The 22,703-nt window shown below is 41.4% G+C and overlaps 1 protein-coding gene across 15 annotated transcripts in view; it reads right to left on the reverse strand.

The window, feature by feature from the left end:
- RAPGEF6 (Rap guanine nucleotide exchange factor 6) overlaps positions 1 to 22,703 on the reverse strand; it is a 156,658-nt gene that overhangs the window by 112,613 nt on the left and 21,342 nt on the right. For 11 of the 15 annotated variants that reach the window (XR_005882945.1, XM_040971235.1, XM_040971046.1 and 8 more), the window contains exons 4-5: positions 18,694 to 18,777; positions 5,939 to 6,008 (exon numbers count right to left, since the gene is read on the reverse strand). Coding sequence is in view for 14 of the 15 variants with exons in the window: in XM_040971235.1 (XP_040827169.1) it covers positions 5,939 to 6,008; positions 18,694 to 18,777 (154 nt within the window). In the remaining variant the exon portion in view is untranslated. Of the gene's footprint in view, positions 1 to 827; positions 860 to 5,938; positions 6,009 to 18,693; positions 18,778 to 20,024; positions 20,106 to 22,703 lie in introns of those variants that run through there. The other 4 variants (XM_040971209.1, XM_040971242.1, XM_040971259.1 and 1 more) reach the window with 4 other exon arrangements.

Here is a 22,703-nt window from a genome sequence, read left to right on the forward strand (position 1 = left end):
ATAAAATAAATCTTTTTTTAAAAATCTAATTTGCATCAAAAATGCAGAATTTTTAAAAATTTGGCAAATGTATAACTGAAATAGCAGGAAAAGAAATCTCAAAGCCAGAAACATGAACAAAAGGAAGACACAAAACCCCTACACAACTGGACCATTCTTGCCCCAACTCCAGAGTCCAGACCTTCCACTTTGATGGTTACAGAGCATATGAGAGATGACGCAGAGAATCTGCCAAAGTCAAGGAATGCAGGAGCACAGCTACTCAGGATGCCCCCCCCCCCAAACGGATACATCCTCACTGTAAGGGTTGAGCAAGGTGGAAGCTAAAGATTGTGGGAAGAAAGCTTGCAGGATAGAGGAGGGTGGGTTAGGGGGGTATACTACAAAGACAAAATAACAAAAAAACCTTTCCCATGAGATCTCAAAACCACCAGCAACCCTCATGCAAATCTGTATCTGTACTCATAACACCTAAAGAAGTTCTAGGTACTAAAAAATTTCAGGACCCACAACGTTCAAAAACCAGTGGCAGAAACAAATGTGGAACTTGGCAAGAATGAAACTTAAACTAAAAAGTGCTGTCATTCTGAAGTTCCAAGGTGTATAAACTCACAAAACACACAAAAACCCCAACCACAGCAAAATTTCATCATGAGGAAGAAAAACAGAAAAAACTTACACTTGCAAATACACAAATATATTCGAACTAACAGTGAAAATATATCCATCCTCCAGAAAGAATTAAAACCAGAGGACACTTTGAAAAGGAGCTAAAGAGCAACCACGCACTGACCAGAACAGCAAAGCCCAAGTGCCCTCTTACTCACCAGCAGGTTAGGGTAGAGACTGCCACAGCCGTCTGCAGGTGGAGAGCAGATGAGAACATGAGGACAGACCTAATCTGAAGCACAAGCACAAAGGAAGAGCCTGAAACTCAGAGTGCAGCAGGAACACTGAGAAAAATCTTGCAGCAAACCTAAAGACAAGGTGACATGAGAGCATCTGAAACCACTGGTGCTTGGCTGGCACTACAATGCAGCAGGTACTATTGCCGCTGGGGATGCAGGCATCCCATAGGAGGACCAATACATGTCCTAGTTATTTGACTCCCAATCCATCTTCTAACTAACAGCCAGGAAAAGCAGCGCAATATGGATCAAGTAAGTGTTTGAGTCCCTGCCCCACGAGGAAGACGTGGAGGATCCTGGGGACAGCCTGGCCACTAGGGCCATCTGGGAAGGTTAATGAGCCTACGGAAATGTGCACACTAGCTCCTGTCTTTCTTGTTCTGTAAGTGACTTTCAAGTAAACAAATATTTTTCAAAAAGAAGAAACCACTGATGCACTAAAGACAAATCACACCATCAAAAACATCCAAACTGAACTCCTGTTGTGGTCATTTCCAGGTCTCAATCTTTACTCGCACACACAACACCTTACATGAAACTCAAAATTACAACCATAACCCAAAAATCAAATGGTATATAAAAATAAACACTGCCAAGAAAAAAACCAATTTATGAAATGTAGAGATGATTCAGATGCTAGAACTACCAGAGAAAACTTAAGATGTCTACACTGAATGTTAAAGGCTTTAGGAAAAAAGCCAGTACACATGGACAGGAGGAGAATTTCAGTAGACATAAGAAAACATTATAGAAAAAATTGAAAATACGTCAACAGCAATGAAAAATGCCTTTGGCAAGCTTATAATATATTTTTTCTTAATTTATTTATTTTTACTTGAAAGGCAGGGATTCACACAGAGAAGGTCAGAGAGAATCCTCTCCCATCTGCTGGTTCATTTCCCAAACGTCTCGGAGCTGAGCTGATCCCAAGCTACGAGTCAGGAGCTTCTTTCAGGTATTCCATGTGGGCACAAGGCGCCAAGGACTTGAGCCATCTTTTACTGCTTCCCAGGTATTAAGCAAAGAGCTAAACTAGAAGTAGAGCAGCCAAGACTGGAAAGAGTGTCCATATGGCTTGCCAGTGCTGCAGGTTGAGGATTAGCAGCTTTACCACAACACCAGCCCATCATCAGTAGATACGGCATGTTAAGAATGAATGAACTTTAGATTGGATGTCTAGAATAATCGCTAAGGCATCCCATAAGTAAGCACCTCAGTTCAGACACTCATTTTGCTAAGGAATCCAGCTTCCTGCTAATGTCCACCCGGAGATGCATCCTGGAATCAATGTGGGAGATCCAGACTAAGCTTTTGGCTTTGACGTTGCCCAGCCCCAGCTATTTCAGGCATTTGGGGAATAAACCAGCAGATTACAGATCTGTCTGCCCCATTGCTTTTGAAATAAAAAACAAGCAAGCAATCTTAAGTACAGGTCAAGTGAAACAGAAAAACGCAAAGATTAATAAAAGAAATCAAGGAAATAAATACATATTAAGTTGCAGATAAAATGGGAACTAGCAAGTTGGAAAGAAGGATTTAAAAGGATTAGGATGGAATAAAAAAATCTTAACAGATGAAATGAAGAGAAAGCCTAGAGTATATTGAAGACACAGAGAAAAGATCTAGTACACATGGTAAACATGGCTTAGGACGGTGGAAACAGAAAGGTGGAATGAGACCATGTCAATGGCATTTTTTTTGAAAGCCCCAAATAGTCCAATAAACCCCAAGTAGGGTGAGTAAAAACTCCAAAAGCAAATTCACAGAGAAAAGAAAAACAGAAGACTCCTCACGTGAGTGAAACATTAAGTTGTCTAAAAGGAAGGGCAATTAGTCTAACAATAACTTCTCAAAAAAAAAGGTGCTGGAAAAAAACTGAATATATTGATTGTGTTGCACAAACATAGCTTTCCTCCTACAATCTTCTCCATGGCAAGATAACACATTAAGAATTAGGCAAAACATTTTCACATTTTACAGTGAAGAAAAAGAAAGCCAGTTGAGCTATTTACCAGCAAAAGAACTTCCCTAAACAAAAATGTAAAAGCTACATTTCAAATGTAAAATTCCCATTGTCTTAGATAAAAGAACTGAAAGGAAAAAATGTGAAACACAAGGTTAAATATGAACAAAAAGTGCACTAAGCAATACAATAAGCAAACTTTGTTGAGTAAATACACAAAGCTAAAATAGTGGACAAGCTATAGGAAATCCAATTTGGCTACTGGCACTAGTCATACAGTCCTGACTACTTTTCAGCTTCAGATATTTTTCAATCTGGGTGAAGTTCCTGGCTCCTGGCTTCAGCATGACCATTGTGTCCATCTATACAGAGAATTCATGGATAGAAGCTCTCTCTCTCTCTCTTTCCATTGTTATGCAACTTTCTTCTGAGTATTTTTATTTGATCTTTTTTTGAGGCAGAGCAGAAAAGAGGGTCCTCAGCATTGAATATTTAGGATACAACATAACATCAAGCATTTCATTTAGTTATTTTTTTAATCTCCCTTAGTCTATAACTGTGGCTCAAGCATTCTGTATTGCAGAGTATAGGAAACAGAATTTACAGACTGCCTTTCAAGTTGAGGTGGACATCACAACATAGTATGCTAACCAAACACTTGGGACACCCACATTCCACGTCAGAGTGCTTGCTTAGAGTCCTGGCTGCTCATGCTTCTGATCCAGCTTCCTGCACCTGAGAGGCAGCAAATGAGGGTCCAGGTTCCTGGATTCTGGCTTCCACCTGGCCCAGCCCTGGCCACTGCCAGCATTTGAGAAAGTGAACCAGCAGATCAGAGATCTCTTTCTCTCTTGACCTTTCAAATAATAATAATAAAAAAGTCTATGTTAAACAAAGTCTTGGGACCCTGCACCTATGTGGGAGGCTACTGGCTTCAGATCGACTCAGCTCTGGCCACTGCAGCCAGCTGTGGCATGAACGAGCACACAGAGGATCTTCTGGTCTCTTACTAATCTACCTTTCCAATAAAAATAAATCTCCTAAAAAAGTGTTTCAATTTAGTTGGCCTGATATATTCTAATGATTCAACTCAACTATGGATTTCTAACAGCAGCATGTCATAGAAGTGATGTTGATTTTACTCATCAGTGATTATGTGAAGATGGTAGAAATTGTTGTTATGATGGTATCTGTCACATTACAAGTTCAATAATTTTCCCTTTATAAATAATCTGTGAAAAAATATTCAGAGACTACAGAGGTATTCTGTTCCTCAATACACATTTACTAGTCCTTATATAATAAATCTCTAACTTAGTCCTTTGGTATTTATTATCTGGCATTCTAATTTGCTCTTTCCAATTTATTCCTTTATTCCTTCATTTCACTAGAACTCATCCATGGAGATATCATCCATTACTCTAAATGTTTACTTGGATTCCTATATTTTTCAGACTTGGCCTCTCTGTCCTTTAGCTGGATCCTATATGAATACTTTCTCTTTTTGGAGCAGGTGATGAAATTATTTCTAGAGAGAGAACTAAGCTATAAAAGTAAAGTACTGAATCTCACCAAACTGTGTTTGTGCTTATGGTTTTAAGAGTATAACTAGGGTGGGATCTGTGGAGTAAGTAAAGCTGCCGCCTGTAACACTGGCATTCCATGTGGTCACCAATTCAAATCCTGGCTGTTCCACTTCCAATCCAAGGCCCAGCTAATGCCGTGGGACAAACAGTGGAGGCTGGGCCAAGTGTTTGTTCCTTTTCCTCATATGAAGACGTAGACAAAGCTCCTACGTTTAGCCTGACACAGCCAGCGGCTGTATGATTTCTCTGTGTCTCTCTCGCTCTTAACACTTTCAAATAAATACACAAAAGCAAATACTTTGAAAAAGCCAAATGAACTCTACAATTTTACATGGTAAATAAAGCAAATATTAGCATGAAAGTAAACAAAGTCATAAAATTCATAAACATTTTCTACTTTGTTCACCGAGAACTAGAAGCAATGAAACAGATGGTAAAATAAGCACAATGGACATCTAGATCTTGGTTTCTAAATAGCCTTCTAAAATAAAAGTAGGTCTCTTTAGAAGACTAACTACCTTAGGTTTGGTGCAACAATACTGTAAGACGAGATTGTAGCATTTTACAAAGTAGTTTCCTAATTTTTCTTCTTATGCTTTAAATAGGAAAACATGATGAAATATACGCACTAAGTATTAAAATAATGTATTGGAGAAAATTAGGTAACAGACGAATTTTTCCCTTCAGAATGTGAGGTACTCGAACCACCTCAACTGACAAGTCAGTGAGGAAGCCAATCCTGCCTGGGCCTGGGCAAAGCAAGCCAACTCTCTCAAGATGTTCAAATAACAAAGTGTAGTTTCAAACCCAATATTCCAAAATCTCACGGAAAAATTCACTCCACTTCTAAATAAGCAAATCATATCGAGTTACATTGAATTTAATCAGTCTATACTACTTCTAAGAAGGCAATCACAGAACAAAGCAGAAGGGAACTGTTCTCTGATCTTCTAATGCTTAAAACCAACAAAAGCGAGACATCCTGAACTTATACCAGCTACCTGGTTCTCTGAAAAATATAATATTTCCTAAAAATATCTTTTCAAGATATTAAGTAATTAAAAGTGAAAACTGTTAGGATACAGATAATTTCTTACTTGAGTCTAAATTTAAGTTTGTTTTCTCTACCTTGTTTCTCGTAATAAATGACACAAATCATGGATGTTCCAAGTGTAGTTATGAAATCTAACAGGACAGCAGAACACACTTGAAAAATGAGGGCTGCTCTTTAAAAATCTTTAATTTTCTGCTAGAATAAAAGTAATCACTAATCTTGGAATTTTTTTTAATATACGTGTGTGTTTTATTGAAAGATTAGAAAATTTTGACATGAAAACATAAAATATGGTTTTGATGTTACTGAAAAAAAATTTCTAAAAGGTCTTGGTGACGGAATTTCCTGGAAGGTTTAAAGGCTACTGTATTTAAAGCTGAAACAAAAATGTAACAAACAACAATTCATCATTCTTTGAAGTTCTTACCACAATCATTTCTGAAGGCTCTAATACAAGACAATCACATCCTCTTTTTCCTCCAAACTGCTTACCGAAACTACAAAAACAGAAAAATAATTTACTTAGTAAAGATTATGTCAACATAACAAAACTCAAATTTAGGTGTTAACCAAAAATTCTGATTATTACTTAATAAAAAAAATTTAATTTTCCTGATACTACACTACAGATCAACCTAGTTCTATATGAAAATTCCTTTTCAATTTTCTGCATTTAGCCCCCAAGATTAATTATAAAAATTATCTGCCCAGTCTGAACTTTAATACATGTTGAATCACAAGAGAGTGAGCACAATGATTATTCCTACAATATTTGTAGCATATTTTATATTCTTGAGCAGTATTGGATAACAGATTTTTTTTAAGATTTATTTTTATTATTTTTTTATTGGAAAGGCAGATATACAGAGAGGAGAGACAGAGAGGAAGATCTTCCGTCCGATGATTCACTCCCCAAGTGAGCGCAACGGTCGATGCTATGTCGATCCGAAGCCAGGAGCCTCTTCTGGGTCTCCCACGCGGTGGAGGGTCCCAAAGCTTTGGGCTGTCCTCAACTGCTCTCCCAGGCCACAGGCAGGGAGCTGGAAGGGAAGCAGGGCTGCCGGGATAGAACCGGCACCCATATGGGATCCCTGGCGTGCAAGACGAGGACCTTAACCACTTGCGCCACTGTGCCAGGCCCAACAGATTTTTTTTAAAAAGAAATCTCAACATGCTAACATTTGAGTAAAGAAATGTAACTGATACGAACATGATTTCCTTTGAAATACTGGATTCATTGGCTATCTCTTTGGAAAAAGTAAAAAGCAGGATCGATACTAAACTTATTTTTATATTCTTAATCTGAAAAAAACTCCTAAGCAAATCTAAATAAGAAAGCAACTATAAAAAAAAGTAAGCTTTCATTTCAAAAAGATATTTAAAAATGTACCTTCCAATGCTAGAACACAGTACACTAATAATCAATATGAAATATTAAACACAATATTAAAAGAACCTAGAATATCACAACTGAAAACTTAGGATCATGACAAATTAATAAAATACTACTACAAAATAACTAAATTTGGGATGGCAGCCTACTAATATAAAAACAACATAAAAATATATCATCAGTAAATAATAAAGAATTTATAGATAAAATGCCAATTTGCTATTAGACTATACATTAAGGTTTAATTAGGGTAACAAGACATTCTTAACAGCAAGGTTCAACATAAAGTATCATAGAAATAAAGATTCCATTGAAATCTAAACAAAATAACTTTTAAAATATAAGCTAAACATCACTTCTAAGTAAAATTACCCCAAACACACAAAAATTAAAATTCTAAAAGCTATCTTTAATGCAAGCTAAAAAGACAATGACTAAATTTACTTTCTCACCTTAAAAAAATCAGAAAACAACAAACCTAAAGCAACAGGCTCGAGATACTGGAAAGTAGGCTTACAGTCCTATGATCACGGAAATAAAAATACTATCGGCATAGTAGTCCAGTTAAGTACCCATAGGCAATCTCTATGCCACAAGGTCACAGCCAACAGAGCCTGACAAGTCCACTGAGTTGAAGAGAGAGAAAAATCTCTAAAATGGAGGAAAGATGTTTACCATTTACAGGGTAGAGTACCAGAAGGGAGGACAACAGAAAGAAGAGGAAAGAGAACATTCATAAGAGGATGTACACATGTCTGAGGTCTTCACCAAGTCCCTTTGACTCTAAAAAAATCTAGGAGCCAAAGGCAGAAAGAACATCCACTACAGGTAGCATCCTCAGAAATCCAGTACATTCATCTGACACTAAAGAAGTGTTGGGCTTACTCAACCAAATTTCAAGGATAAGGCCCAAAATAATTGAACCACTTTCCAATTAGTTCAGCTACATGTTAGAACAAAGCTCTTCAATGCCTAAAAAACACAAAGGGGCTGGCACTGTGGCTAAAGCCTGCCACTAACAGTGCTGGCATTCCATACAGACTGGGTGGAGTTCCAGCAGCTCCACTTCTGATCTAGCCCAGATGTTTGAATCCCTGCATCCATGCGGAAGCCCTGGAAGAAGCTCAGGACTCTGACCTCACTATCCCTCACTGTTGTGGCCATGTGGGCAATGAGCCGGAAGGGGGATAGCTCTCTTTCCCTCCACTGCTAAAACTGACATACAAACACACACATCTTTTTTAAAAATCCAAGGAAAATTGAATAAGAAGCCTTTTTGCCTGCAGATTATATCTGAAACCCTTTCAGTTTTTTTCATAATAAATAATTTTCATCAACTATTTAAGATTTCTCATATTTCTGAAGGCTTCAGCTTCACCCAACCCTGACTATTGGGGTAATTTGAGGAGTGAGCAATAAACGGTTTATCACTGATCCTATTTTTCTTATAAGTAAAATGAGTTAGTAAAACACAAATTTTCAAAATAAAAAATTTCAGTGGAAATATAATTTAAATGAAACAATTTTGGAAAACAATTCATATAAATTATCTCATTAACTTCTAAGACAGATTAACAAAGCTACAGTATTAAAAATAATGTAGCATCAGAAGACTTGTAACTCAATACAATAGGACAGAGAAAAAGGACCTTCAGAAAAGTACGTCAAAGGGTTTACTGAAATTGACACTGTAAAAAATAAGGTAAACTAATTTCGGCACAAAACAAAAAAAATCAAAATCCACATACTATTTTTTTATAGTGCACATTTTCATTACTTTTTTTATTAATTTGCTTTAATTTCAAAGTCAGTAACAGAGAGAGGAAAAGAGGGGATAAGCAACAGAGACAGAGAGACAGAGCAGGAGGAGGAAGGGCGGGCAAGAGGGAAGGTAATATCTTACATTTGTAGGTTCACTCCCCAGATGACTCCCAAACCTAGTGCTGGGCCAGGCGGAAGTGGGAGCCAGGAGCTTCCTTCAGGTCTCCTGTGTTGCTGCCAGGGGCCATCCTCCACTGCTTTTCCCAGGCTACCAGGGGAAGCCGAACAGAAGTGAAGCAGGTGCACTTCAAAATGGCGCCCATATGGGATGCTGGCCACTAACTTCTTAAAGACTCCTTGTTATAAATGCTTTAAAAAATTTTTTGTGACAAAATACATTTAACCTCTCAATGACATCTTCCATGATTATTATGAAGTACTTGTGTAAATTCAACTATTTTTTGACAATAGTGACAAGGGTAACTAAACAATCATTTATCAATACAGGAGAGGAGGAGAACTGAATATACCATAAATAAAAATTCAAAAATGAATCAAAGAGAAAATTACAGTCATAAAAGTCCTCCACATGATTTTTTACATAATCTATAACAAGGTCAGGAAGTTTCCTTTTACATGTAAATAATTTTATTTGAATAATTTTTTATTTTTGTTGGATTTCCCCCCATGTTTACTGTTAAGGAACATGAGATTTTTACGCATTATCTGTCAACATACTACATTTGCTGATTTACAGATTCAAATCCAACTTGCACTTTCAGGATAACACAACTGAGTTCTAACAATATATCTAACATATCGTGCGACTAAGTCTGTTGCTAACTTAGAGTTTCAGTGTGTATGTTAAAGAGAATAACTGGACATTTTTTTCTTGTGAAATCTTGTTCTGTTACAGGTGACACTAATTCTCAACTCACAAAATTACGTATCTTCACTAATTTCCACATTGTCAACTCACAAAAATTATGTATCTTCACTAATTTCCACAAGTGTGTGCATGTGATATGGAAAAAGCTTCCTTATATTTGACAGTAATCAGGACAAAGACACTTGGGGAGACCTAGGCTTGTCTTTGGATGTTGAGTCTATGTTGGTAACACCACATGTTTTTGCAGGAACTGTCTGACCTGTTGACACAAAGTATGCTCACAGAATTCCCTAGTAGACTTTCGTGCCCTGTAATGGTTTATATCCTTTTCTTTCTCAAGGTCACTTAACTCAAAGTTTACCAATTTGTTGACCTCTTTATCATCAACTTGTCATTACTTTTTTGTTTTGCTTTGCTTTTTTTCCCCACAGTGTTTTTAGTTCTTTCCAGGGATGGAAACTCAATAACTGAACCAAGAGAATTTTTTTCTCACAAACATACTAAAAAATTTCTTCTAATTACTTATTTAGTAGTAGCCCATAAATCTAAATGTATGTTCACTATAATTATGTTCAAAATACTTTAATTTCTGTTCCAAAGTCTCCCTTAATTTATGGGTCATTGAAGAAAACATTATTTATGTTCTAATAATTCTTTCTAAAATTGATTCATAATTCCATCAGGATCAGTAGAAAAGCTTCCAATGTTATAAATTGTCTTAAAATCACATTGTTTATTGCTACCCTGGAAGATGCCCAAACGTGTAGAACAAGCCTTAAGTCTTGAAAAAGAAAATCACCCACCAGATCAAGGTGGTTAGTAACAGCTTTCAACCTTACCCTTACTTTTCAGTCTACTGATTCTATTATTGAGAGAATTTTAAAATCACCAAGTGTAAATCACCAGGTGTAACTGCTCAATTTCCACTGATCCTTCAATCTGGTCTGTTCCTATAACAGACATTTTAGGCTTCCATTGTTAAAACTATAATAAAAACTGCTGTTTCAACTGCATCTATTCTAACACTATGAAATTTTGCTCTTGGATGCTAGCAAAATTTCCTGTCACTCTACTTTGACTTACACAGACCTAGCCACCCCAGCTCTTCTAAAATTACAGCTTGCCTGATTCTTTTATTTTCAGCTCATCTCTACTTTGAAGCCTAAGTCTGTTTCTAACTGGATCTTAGACTGTCAAAGTTTTGTCACTCCGACTTCTGACTGAAATGTTAGACCATGTCATTGTAATGAAATACAGACAAGCCTGGATTATATGTGTGCTTTTCCTGTTTTTACAATTTGTTTTCTTCCTCTACTGCTACTCTCTCATTACTTTTTTGTTTTAAAGATTTATTATTTTTTTAAAGTTTTCTCTCTGTAGACCTGACTTTCCAATAAAGACAAATAAATCTTCATAATATATATATAAATGGGTACTGGTATTATGACATAGTAGCTTATGCCTCTGTCTACTGTGCCAGCAACTGGTACACACCCATTTGAGTACCAGTTCAAGGGCTGGCTGTTTCACTTCCAATCCAGCTCTCTGTTAAAGTGCCTGCAAAAGCAGTGGAGAATAGCTCAAGTCCTTGGGCCCCTGAACCAACATGGAAGAAAAGGAAGAGGCTCCTGGCTTCAGATCAGCCCAACTTTAGCCATTTCAGCCATTTGGGGAGTGAACTAGTGGATGTAACATTTTTGACTCTTCCCTCTGTAAATTTGCCTTTCAAACAAAAATCTAGAAAGCTGGTGCGGAGACTCAATAGGCTAATCCTCCATCTCGCAGTGCCAATGGCTGTGGTCCTAGTTGCTCTACTTCTGATCCAGCTCCCTGCTCATGGCCTGCAAAAACAGTGGCAGATGGCTCACGTCCTTGGGCCACTGCACCCATGTGGGAGACCCAGAAAGATCCTCTGGCTTCAATCAGCTCAGTTCAGGCCACTGTAGCCATTTGGGGAGTGAACCAGCAGATGTAAGACTTCTCTCTGTTTCCTTCTCTGTAAATCTGAGTTTTAAATATACAAGAAGAAAAAAAAAAAGATTTAATAAATCTTTAAAAAAATGAAATGAGTTACATACAATTTATTACCATTAAATCATACTCCTTTTGAAAGGGGTCCAGCAGCATGGCCTAGCGGTTCAAGTCCTCGCCTTGAACGTGCTGGGATCCCATATAGGCACCGGTTCTAATCCCGGCAGCTCCACTTCCCATCCAGCTTCCAGCTTGTGGCCTGGGAAAGCAGTCAAGGACGGCCCAGTACTTTGGGATCCTGCACCCGTGTGGCAGACCTGGAGGAAGTTCCTGGCTCCTGGCTTCGGATCGGCACAGCACCAGCCGCTGTGGTCACTTGGGGAGTGAATCCTCGGACGGAAGATCTTCCTCTCTGTCTCTCCTCTCTGTATATCTTTGTAATAAAAATAAGTAAAACTAAAAATAAAATCATGCCCCTTTTTTGTCCCACCCCATTTCTCCATTAGTAATCACATTCTACACCAGACTTACTATCAAAGTTTCCCTGGGTCTTTGCTCATCCTTTCTGAAGTCTCTGATGTCACGTAAGCCTCTACTAAACAAATCTGTATGGTTTTCTCTCGTTAATCAGTGTTTTGTTGTAGGCAGATCAATTCTCACTCTTACAGGTAAGAATAAGTATTATCTTTTCTCTCCTGTAATTTTAATAAAAATCGTTTTCTTTGCACACAGACTACATGAGTTGAATATAGCAGATGGCAAAAGAATATTCCTTAAAATATAACTTGCTTTACTTTATTATTTTGTATAAAAATCACATCTTTAGAAAATGGACAATATTTACTCATTCCCTTTCCCAATCTCAGTAACTATCACAGACTGTCCCACGAAAGCATCAATGCCTCGGTGCTTCAAGTACCCTCTAGTTTAAAGGCATGTTCTCTCGTGCTTGCTTTAGCTAACTGCTTTTCTACAGAACTCATTTTCACATCTGCCTCTCCAAGTGACCTTCCCCCACTGCCACACCACACTGAGGCGCTTTTAAAATAGAGCAGTCCCCTCTCCTCAATCCAAGGTGAATCAGGCTTGTATTTGTCTTTAGTGTCTGGTAGTCATTCTATAAGTAAATGCTTATACAAATGAATGAGCTTATACAGCAAAAAAAATCAGCTCAATCCTAGAAGTGAATTTATTACAAAACAAGCTGTTTAAATTATTACTCATCTCCTTTGCTTATGAATTTTCTTATACTATTGGTATAAGTTACATAGAAAATTTCATTCCCAAATAAAAGAAGGGGACCTTTGATGCCTTGCTAAAATATATATAAGCAAGTACTTAGCAGACCTATTTCACAAAATTTCATGGGCCTCAGGAAAATTTTCTGATTTGGAGCAGGACAAGAAAGCTCCTTCCTGTGTGGGCCCAACATGCTGGGATCTCCTAACAGTGAACAGCCACATTCCAGGACGACTGTGAAGGATGGTGGGAAAGGAAAACCCACCTAGGGAACACAGCTTCAAGCAGTACAACTGTTATATACAGACACTTGAGCAGTTAGCAGCAGTTTGGTTAAATGACCAGGGACTTCAACAGAAAATTAGTAACAAAATCTGGGAAATGTCATCTCCCCTGCAAAGAAGCCTGTCAATGAACAGGCAGACAAAACAGCACGCTCCATGAATGTCCATCAACTTCTCCTGGCCTTGCTTCATCAACAGGACTATGAAGGAGGTGGACAGAGTGCCAAAAGATAGAGAATATACAGGATGGCTCAAATCTGAAACCTGCTGGGTACCTGACCTGCGAACAGCAGACACTGAGAACCAACAAGGCACCGAGGCAGGTGATTCACAGTGGATCTCCTCCTTGCTGGAGGAGACAGATACTCGTCCTCACTGAAGCAAACACTCTGGAAATGGATTTTCCTATAATGCTTTTTAAACTCCTTTACTTGTGGACTGCAAAACGTGTCTCCCACAGTTTTACCACTCCATGCACAAGATCGTTTTCAACCAAGGAATTAATTTTGTACAAACCAAGGCACAAGCATGCTTTGGTTTTAGTCATGAAGAGTGGATCTTTTCACTGGTATACCCAATAACGCATTCTGAGAATTTGTGTTGCTTTCCAAACTCAGTCATGCTGGTGTGACAACTATGTCCCAAAAAGGATTGCTTCCACAAACAACAATGATTCTACTGAATTAGACTTCCACGTCACCACCTGAACCAACTGTCTTAGGGCAGGTGTATCTCAGGGCTATTCCACTGGCCCATCACTGATCTCAATTACTCGATGTAAACTGAGCGAGTACACTCTAGGCCCACAGCTCAGAGGATTCCCTTGAGAAGCAGTACTTCCATGGACACCAACACAGCAACCAAAAAAGAACAACCAGGGCCCCTTGTTCCAACCATCAAGCCAGAGCAGCTGCTGGCAGAAATACTGAGTGGTTAGAGGAAATCAGAGGTAGCAACTACCATCTTAAGGTGCAATGCAGAAACAATATTTTCTGTTTACAGAATATATAAGAGTACTTAAAAAATCTGTAGAAAAATGGCACTGAAAGATTTTGGTGCAAATAATTATCTGAAATCTTATTAGTTTTTTTTTTTCTTTAATTTACTTTTATTGGAAAAGCAGATTTACAGAGAGGAGAAACAGATCTTCCACCCTTTGCTCCAAATAGCCACAACAGCTGGAGCTGAGCCAATCCAAAGCCAGGAGCCTCTTCCAGGTCTCCCATATGGGTGCAGGGGCCCAAGGCTTTGGGCTATCCTCAACTGCTTTCCCGGTCATAAGCATGGAGTCTGACAGGAATGGAGCAGCTGGGACACAAACCAGCACCCATATGAGATCTCAGAACTTGCAAGATAAGGATTTAGTCATTGAGCCAATTTGCATTTTACATGAACTTTTTTAAGACACCCACATACGCATTGAGCTCAAAAAAGTTCTGTAATATAAATTTCATTTAGTTCCCTACTGCATCAGGTTTTGAAGTCTCCTCATTATATTTGTATATGTTAACCATTTTTCTCCTTTCTATTTACTCTCATTTATGTCACATACAGCATGTAGAAGGTGAATATTCTAAGGTAGTCTTAGAGACACAATGGTAAAATGTATAGTTACTATGGCCAACAGTAACTATTCAGGTTGCACAGCTCCTTATTTTCAAGTGAGGCATCACTGGATGGTAAGTAGCCATGAAAACAGAAAAATGCCGGTTACATGATAGGAAATGCTAACATGCTGTCAGTAGAGGGTGCTAGAGGAACACTGCACAGAAAACTGAAGCTGATGGTGGGGGCGGCATGGCGGGGAGGAGGTCTTCAATCTGGTCCACATCCAACAAGCCATTTGCATCCTACCAGGCGGTAATCCTGTGCTTGCCAGTTCTAGTCAGCGCATGCATTACTCCACTCATGAACAGACTGCAACCAACACTTCCTCCAACTAAATCTGAACTGTAGCTTGGGAGAGGACTTCTTTCCTAAATAGGGTATCCTACGTTTTCATTTGCAGAAAATCATTTCTTCAAATTTAATAGTATTGGAATTAAACTGACCCTATTCAAATTACTACGTGGGTTCTGTTAACTAACATAGTAGTAAGTATCAAAGTTTGCTATGTTTTTATAATCTAAAATACTACTACTATGCTTCTTCTATACAAGGCAGCAATTGCATTTTGCTTGTATGAAGCTACATTATGTTACCAGAAGACAGAAATAAAATATTTACTAATCTGAACAATCACCTCACAAAAATTATTGCAAATATCTTTTTTTTAAAAGGCAGAGTTAGAGAGAGAAAAGGAGAGGCATAGAGAAAGATCTTCCTTCCGCTGATTCACTCCAACAGCAACACCAGCTGGGCCAGTTAGAAGTCAACAACCAGGAGCTTCCTCCAGGCACAGCAAGTGACGGCTTCACATGCTATGCCAGCAAGTTGGCTCAAATAAACACATCTTTTAAGGGAAAAAAAGGAAAACTACATGATCATTCTTCCAATTTTGTGTCTTTCTCTTCTTATACTGAATGATTTTCATAATAACCTTCAATAGCCATTCACTGTTCTAGGACATTTATATAGATTAATTTGTTTCTCTGAAGAAGACTATAAAACAGATTCTTGTATTAGTCTACTTTTACAAATGAGATAACTGAGGCACACAAAGATTACTTAACCTGGCCAAGAAATGGTAGACATGGATGCATGCCACCTAGATCTGGAGTGTGAACACTTACAGACTTCTGTCAAGAAGTTTGAGTTTGCCAACATCTCAAAAAAAGAATCCAAAATACACGTGTCACAGACAAGGAAACTCAAAATTTTTCCTTAACTATAATAACTGAGAAAATCAAGTTTCTAATCTTATTTGTCTTCTTCCAAAATTCCCTTTCTTCACTATTAACAATCTACTGCCTCTCTATAAGCAATAGGAGAAACGTATCCAAAACCCACCAGTTTAACGAAATCACTAAGATTTAAACAAGATGTTATGTTACAGTGCAACCTTAGAACACATCAGAAATATAAATGCTACATGAATCCTGCCAAACATATTTAATGGCACCACTAAACAAATCTTAAAAATTCTTTCAAAGTGGGGCTGGTGTGGTGGCTTAGCAACCTAATTCTCTCCTTGTAGTGCCGACACCAGTTTGTGTACCAGCTGCTCCACTTCTGATGCAGCTCTCCGCTTACAGCCTAGCAAAATGTAGTGTAGGATGACCTAAGGCCCAGGGCCCCTGCAAGTTGGGACACCCGGAAGAAATTCCTAGCGCCCAGCTTCAAATTGGCCCAGTTCTGGCCATCAGAACCATTTGGGGAGTGAACCAGCAGATGGAAGATGTGTGCACACATGCTCTGTCAGGGAAAAAAATATTTCAAAAATAAAAATGTTTAAAATAAAATTCACAGCCACCAGCTATTGTGCCTAGGCCTGCACAGCTGGGCCTGCCAGCTCTACCTTCTGTAATTGGGCAGCCACCATCTCAGTCAGCTCCTAGGGGGTTGAGAGTGCAGGACAGTGGGGGAGATTTGGGGCTGGCCCCAGTGGGGTGTGCAAGGACCTAGGGGCTCACGCCCAGGCATGCAGAGAGAACCTGGGGATTTTCCATGTCCATGGTCCCAGAAGAAGTGGGAAAGAGGAGGGCAAAGGCCTAGGTTAGCACGCTGGACTAGTGTGCTGCTGGACTGCGCTTGGGGAGCTTTGAATGGGCTTGGCTCTTGGACCTGTAAGGTCCCAAGCCAGCTCATGTGCCAGGAGCTTGAACTCTAGTGGGCCAGCAGTGCTCCAGGCCAGCACACCACTCCACCAGAAGGTTGGGCTTTGGAAGGCTGGGCTGTGGAATACATGTGCTCCACGACGCAGGGAATGTGAGTTCTTCAGGAAAAGGGTAAGGGGACGTGTGCAAGGGAGGACTGCTGAGGGAATATGTTGCAGGAATGAGTTCTGAGAGATTTCCTTCAACAAGGCCACTGTAGTTGCAGGTAAGCAAGAGGACCAAGACTGAGCAGTTTCAAGGGGGGAAGCTGGAGAACCTTTATGGGTCAGACCAATGCACCAGCCTATATGGGAGACCTGAACTGGGCTAGTAAGCATGGCTCACCAGTGACCACCACACTCCTGTCCATACTTAAGCTAAGGCTGGGGGTCTAGCTGACACCAGTTCACAGTTTCTACCAATGACAATCGTAACAGAGAATGGGCAAGACCACTGTTCCTGTCAGGACAAGTGGACTAAATCAGGCTGGGCCAAAGACCCACTAGTGTGTATGAGATCTGCCATTGGGAGATCTCATTGAGGAACCTGGGGAACTCCTTTGTCAGGACTCAGTCTCTGCTGCTAAGCCCAAGAACCCAGGCTGGGAGCAGCCCAGACCAGGCCAGGTTACAGTGCCCACCAGCATACAAGTGGATTAGGTCTGGGGGTGGGCCAGTCTGGGCCAGTTCACCCACTGGCAGATCTAAGAAGTAGGACGAGGTAGTACAGGACAGACCAGTTCAGGCCACAGCACCAGCCAGTTCACATTAGGGTCACAATTGGGGATTGGCTGGGCTAGGTTGGGTGGAACACAAGCTAGAAGGGGGCATACTGGGCTGGGTCAGGCTGCAGCACCTGCTGGCAAATGCCAAGATGAGATGGGCCATGTGAGGTTGGGTCGCAGCACCCACAAGTTTGGGGGGTGGGAAGTTGGGGTGGAGTGCAAACCCGATAAAGGAGATGTGAGGACTCCACTGTGGGCCACTGCTGCTGCTAGTGAGTTTAACAGCTGGGAATGGGGCAGACCAGACTGGGCAGGGGTACACCACCAGTTGGCCTGCATGTAAGCTGGGTTGGGGGAGAGCCACATTGCACTGACTGTATCCACTGGTGCAGGCATGAACCATAGTAAGAGCATAAACCAAAGCTGGTTGGGCTTTGCCACAGCATCAGATGGCAAATGCTGGGAATGGAGGCAAGTCCTATTGAGCTAGACTGCAGAACCACCTGCAGCGTGGAAGATCCAGGACAGGGAGTGAGTCTAGTAGGGAAACTGTGGGCACATCTCTGATGGGATGCAACTTCCACTAGTGAGCCTGAGAACCAGAACTAGGGGTGGGCCTATTTAGACAGGTGGTGGCACCCATTGGCATTCGGTGCGGGTTGGACGTGGGAATTGGTTGGGCTGAGATCGGCTTTAACACTCAACAATGTGTACAAGAACTGACAGACCGGACCACTGCACTGCACATGCCGGCAGGCACAGGAATCAGGGTTGGGGGCTGACCCAGTGGGGGTTATTGGGTCTCACTCTGACTAGCCCACAGCTCCTGCTGGTGTATGTGAGGGCCAAGTGTGTGGCAGCGAGGGTGGGGCTAGGCAACAGCACCCACTGACTTGTGTAAGACATGGGGCTGGAGAGAGATCCAATCTAGTAATTGTAACTACCAGTGATGTAGGTGACAGAATGAGTTGGGCTCTGTATTGGTGAGCACACACAAAAGCAAGGTCTGGGATCACCTCAAATGAGATTTGAGGGTCCCCCCAAATACAACGCTGTGAGAAATAATGCATCACATCCCACAGTTTCAATATAAATGACACAAACAGCTGCAGTGCTACTACAACAGCTTGCCTGCCATATATACTAAAGAGTCAATGTCCACGCACCTGCAGGGAGGTAAGACCATGGAGTCTTTCACAAGCACAGATCCAGAAAGCAGGATATACCAACATCTGGCAATCGTTTCTGAGCTGTTGAAGTAAACAAATACAGCAGTAAATAAACATATGTTAAATATGACACACAGGAAACATGCTAAAACTGCAAATCATTAAAACTAAGATACTACTTAGAAATATGAGATGTGTTGTGCAAGGTCTTAGAGAGACCTGCTACATAAACAGACAATTCTTTTTTTTTTTTTTCCCATATTGGAGGTTTAGTGTATCCACACAATTATAAGCAATATTCTGTTTCCAAATGTAAGACTGAACAAACACAGCCGGAGAAGGTAGTTCCCCTCAAAGATAATTATGCTGTAGATTCACAGTGACACATTCAGAAGTTCAATAGACTATAAAACCAGCACGGTGGAAAACAGACAATTCTTAACAAGTAACATAGAAGGAGAAAAAGAAATCAGTAGCAGACAAAAAAATACAAATCATAACCCTGAGATACTTTCAGAAAATTTTTTAAAATATATTTTTATTTTGAATTCAGAAAATTCTTAAAAAGTTAGTCTGCTACAGAGGTTGAGGGAAAATATTTTATTCAATGCTCAGTGATACTGTAAATCAAAATCAGTATCATTTTTCCAAAGCAATTAATACACAACATAAGACAAAGATGTCTTGTCTTTTTAACTTCAGTCTTCCTCAGGGAAATTATCATATAGAATAATTTTTGGGTCCGGCGCCGTGGCCGAGCGGTTAAAGTCCTCACCTTGAATGTGCCACACTCTCATATGGGCACTGGTTCTAATCCTGGCGGCCCCGCTTCACTTCCAGCTCCCTGCTTGTGGCTTGGGACGGCCCAGAGCCTTGGGACCCTGCACCCGTGTGGGAGATCCAGAAGATGATCTGGCTCCTGGCTTCGGATCGGCACAGCCCTGGCCATAGCAGTCACTTGGAGAGTGAAATCATTGGCTGGAAAATATTTCCCTCTGTCTCTCCTCCTCTCTGTATATATCTGACTTTGCAATAAAAATAAATAGATATTTAAAAAAAAATAATTCTTGCACCTGAACAGAATTTACTTTTTAAAAAAATGTACTATAGTTTTAAAAAATAATTTACTCTTTATTGCTTGTTTTCTAATTTTCCTTTAGTTAACTGCACAACAGAAATAAAAACTTCAAAAAAGCACAATATATACAATTCTGTTAAAAAAAAAAGGTCGAACACACATATAAGTTTAAGAGGCAAACAGTTATTTTCATGCAAATGTACAGTATACTATACAGTGGTAAAAAAGAACAAAAGCAAAACATCAAAACCTCTTATGCTGTAGTGGGTAAAGTCACTGCTTATAATACTGGCATTCCACACTGACACCAGTTCATGTCCCAGCTGCTCCACTTTGAATTCAACTCCCTACTCATGAGCCTGGGAAAGCAGACAAGCAGCTCAGGTACTTGCATTCCTACACCCACAACAGAGACTCAAGGGAGCTCCCAGCTCTGACCTTTGGCGTGACCCAGGCCTGATCATGTGGTCAGCTGGGGAGTAAAGCAGCAGATGGGATCTATCTCTCTCCCTCACTATGCCTCTCAAATAAACAAGTAAATCTTGAACAACACAGGCCTCGCTTCCCCGCGGCCTCTAGGTGGCCTCGGGAGACTTGGGAGCATGCAGACATAGTGGGTCCAAGGCTTGGGGGAGGGAGGCTGTCGGGACACCAGGCTGGCATGCTGCATGGTGTGCTGGTGGACTGAGCTTGGGGACTCATTAAAATGCTGGAATTTCAGCTGGGCAGAGGAGTAGTGTCCCAGGTTGTCATATATGCTGGAGGACTGGATCTGGAGTCTGGGGTGGGTGGGCAGGGCTTCAGGCGAGCATACCACCATGTTGGAAGACCAGGCTGGGAAATCCATATGCTTATGAAAGTGGAAGCTGTGGATCAATCAGGATAGAAGGTAAATGATGTGTGTGTGGGGTTAGGGTGGAACCACTAAGGGAGAACGTTATAGGTGATGAATGACTTCTGGGGGACTTTGTGCTGACGGGGCCACAAGGTAAACAAGGGGGCTGAAGCCAAGCAGTTTGGAGGGAGGCTAAAGGACCTTTCTGGGTCAGACTGATGTGCTCATATACATGGGAAATTAGAGATGGGCTAGCTAGCATCAACCACTGCCAACCACCATGACTCTTTGGCACACACAAAGATTAGGGCTGGGGGGGCCTACCTGGCACAGCTAGATCACAGAACCTGCCAGTGAGTGTTGGAACAGGGGATAGGTCATGTTAGCTTAGGCCATGACATTAACCAGCATATGTGGGGGCAGATTCCATGGGAGATTTGTGGACTCAGCCCTGTGGGACTGCCATACCAGTTTGTTTCCTCGAGAACTGAGATGATAGGTTGAGCTAGGCATGCTCATGGAACTTCCCAACACTCATTTGTACTGGGGTTGGGGGCAGGCTGGACTAATCCAGGCTACAGCACCATAGGCACACCTAAGAATAGGGTGTTGGGCAGGCAGGGCTGCAACATCCACCAGCACACACACAGGCAGACAGAGGGGACAGACTATGTCAGGTAAGGACCTAGCACCACTGGCACATTAAGATAACTTGGGGAACTCCCTGGTGGGCTCTAGTTCCTGCTTAAGAGCATTAGAGTCAGGCCTGGGTGTTGCTCGGGCAGCCAAGGCAGCTCCACTTGTCAGAAGTATGTGGGCTGGTTCTCAGAGGGATAAGGCAAGGACGGGCCAAACCTTAGTGCACTGGCAAATGCAGGAGCCAGGATGGAGTATGGTTAATGCTGGGCTAGGCTATCACAACTACCAGTTTGCATTAAAGCCAGCAATGGAGATAAATGGAGCAGGGTTAGGCTACAGCAGCAAGCAGCAAGAGTTGGAACTGGAGGTTGGCAGGACCAGGTCACACTGCAGCATCCGATGGTAAAGGCCAAGACCTGGGATGGGATATGCCGGGCTGGGTCAGAGCAACCACTGCCATGTGCAAGATGTGGAGCAGGCCTGACTGGCGAGCCAAGGGAATGCTCCAGCTGGCTTGTGGTTCCCACTTGTTAGTATGAGAGCCAGAATGGGGGCGGCAATCTGCACAAGACATGACTTCAGTATATCTTGGCATGGGTGTGGACCGAGTCTGGGGTGAGCCAGAATAGGCTAGACTGCAGCACCTGCTGATGCTTGCAAGAGTCAGGGTGGCTGTAGATCAGGCCAGGCTAGGTCTCGGCACCCACTGAACCACACGAGAACTGTGTCACAGCACAGATCAGGTGTGGCTGGACTGTAGCATCCAACAGTAAAGAACCAGACAGAATGGGTGTTGGGTTGATTGGGCAAGACCACTGTTCCAGCCAGGACAGGAGGTGGACTAAGCCAGGGCCAAGAACCCACTGCACACAACATCTCCTTTGTCAGGATCCAGTCTCTGCAGGTGAGCCCAAGAACCAAGACTGAGAGCAAATCAGGCCAGGTTACATACAGTACCTGCTGGCGTGTGTATGGGTCAGGTCTGGGGGCAGACCAAACTGGGCCAGTTTATAACACCCACTGGCAAATCTGAGAACCAGGATGGGGTAGAAGATCAGCCTGGCTGGGCTGCCACACCAGCTAGTTTACATTAGAGCTGTGACTAGGGGCAACCCAGGCTAGGCTACACTGCAGTACTGACAGCATGAGCTAGAACTGAGGGCAGGCAGGGCTGGGCTAGTCTGCACCTACGGTGAATGCTGAGGTGGGCCATGCCAGATGGGGCCACTGCACCCACCTTGATGAGTCACTGCTCCTGCTTGGTGAGCATTAGAACTAGGACCAGAGGTAGATCAGGCGAGGCAGGACTGCAGCACCTGCTGGCCTGCATGTGAGTTGGGTTAGGGGGAGAGCCAGGCTGGCAAAGTGACCATATCCATTAGCACATGGATAAGTCAAAGTGCAGACTGATTAGGCTTTGCCGCAGCATCAGCTGGCAAGTGCTGGGATTGGAGA

This window comes from Ochotona curzoniae, unplaced genomic scaffold (assembly GCF_017591425.1).
Source record: "Ochotona curzoniae isolate NIBS_2020 unplaced genomic scaffold, NIBS_Ocur_1.0 contig_1, whole genome shotgun sequence".
Classification (NCBI taxonomy): Eukaryota; Metazoa; Chordata; class Mammalia; order Lagomorpha; family Ochotonidae; genus Ochotona; species Ochotona curzoniae.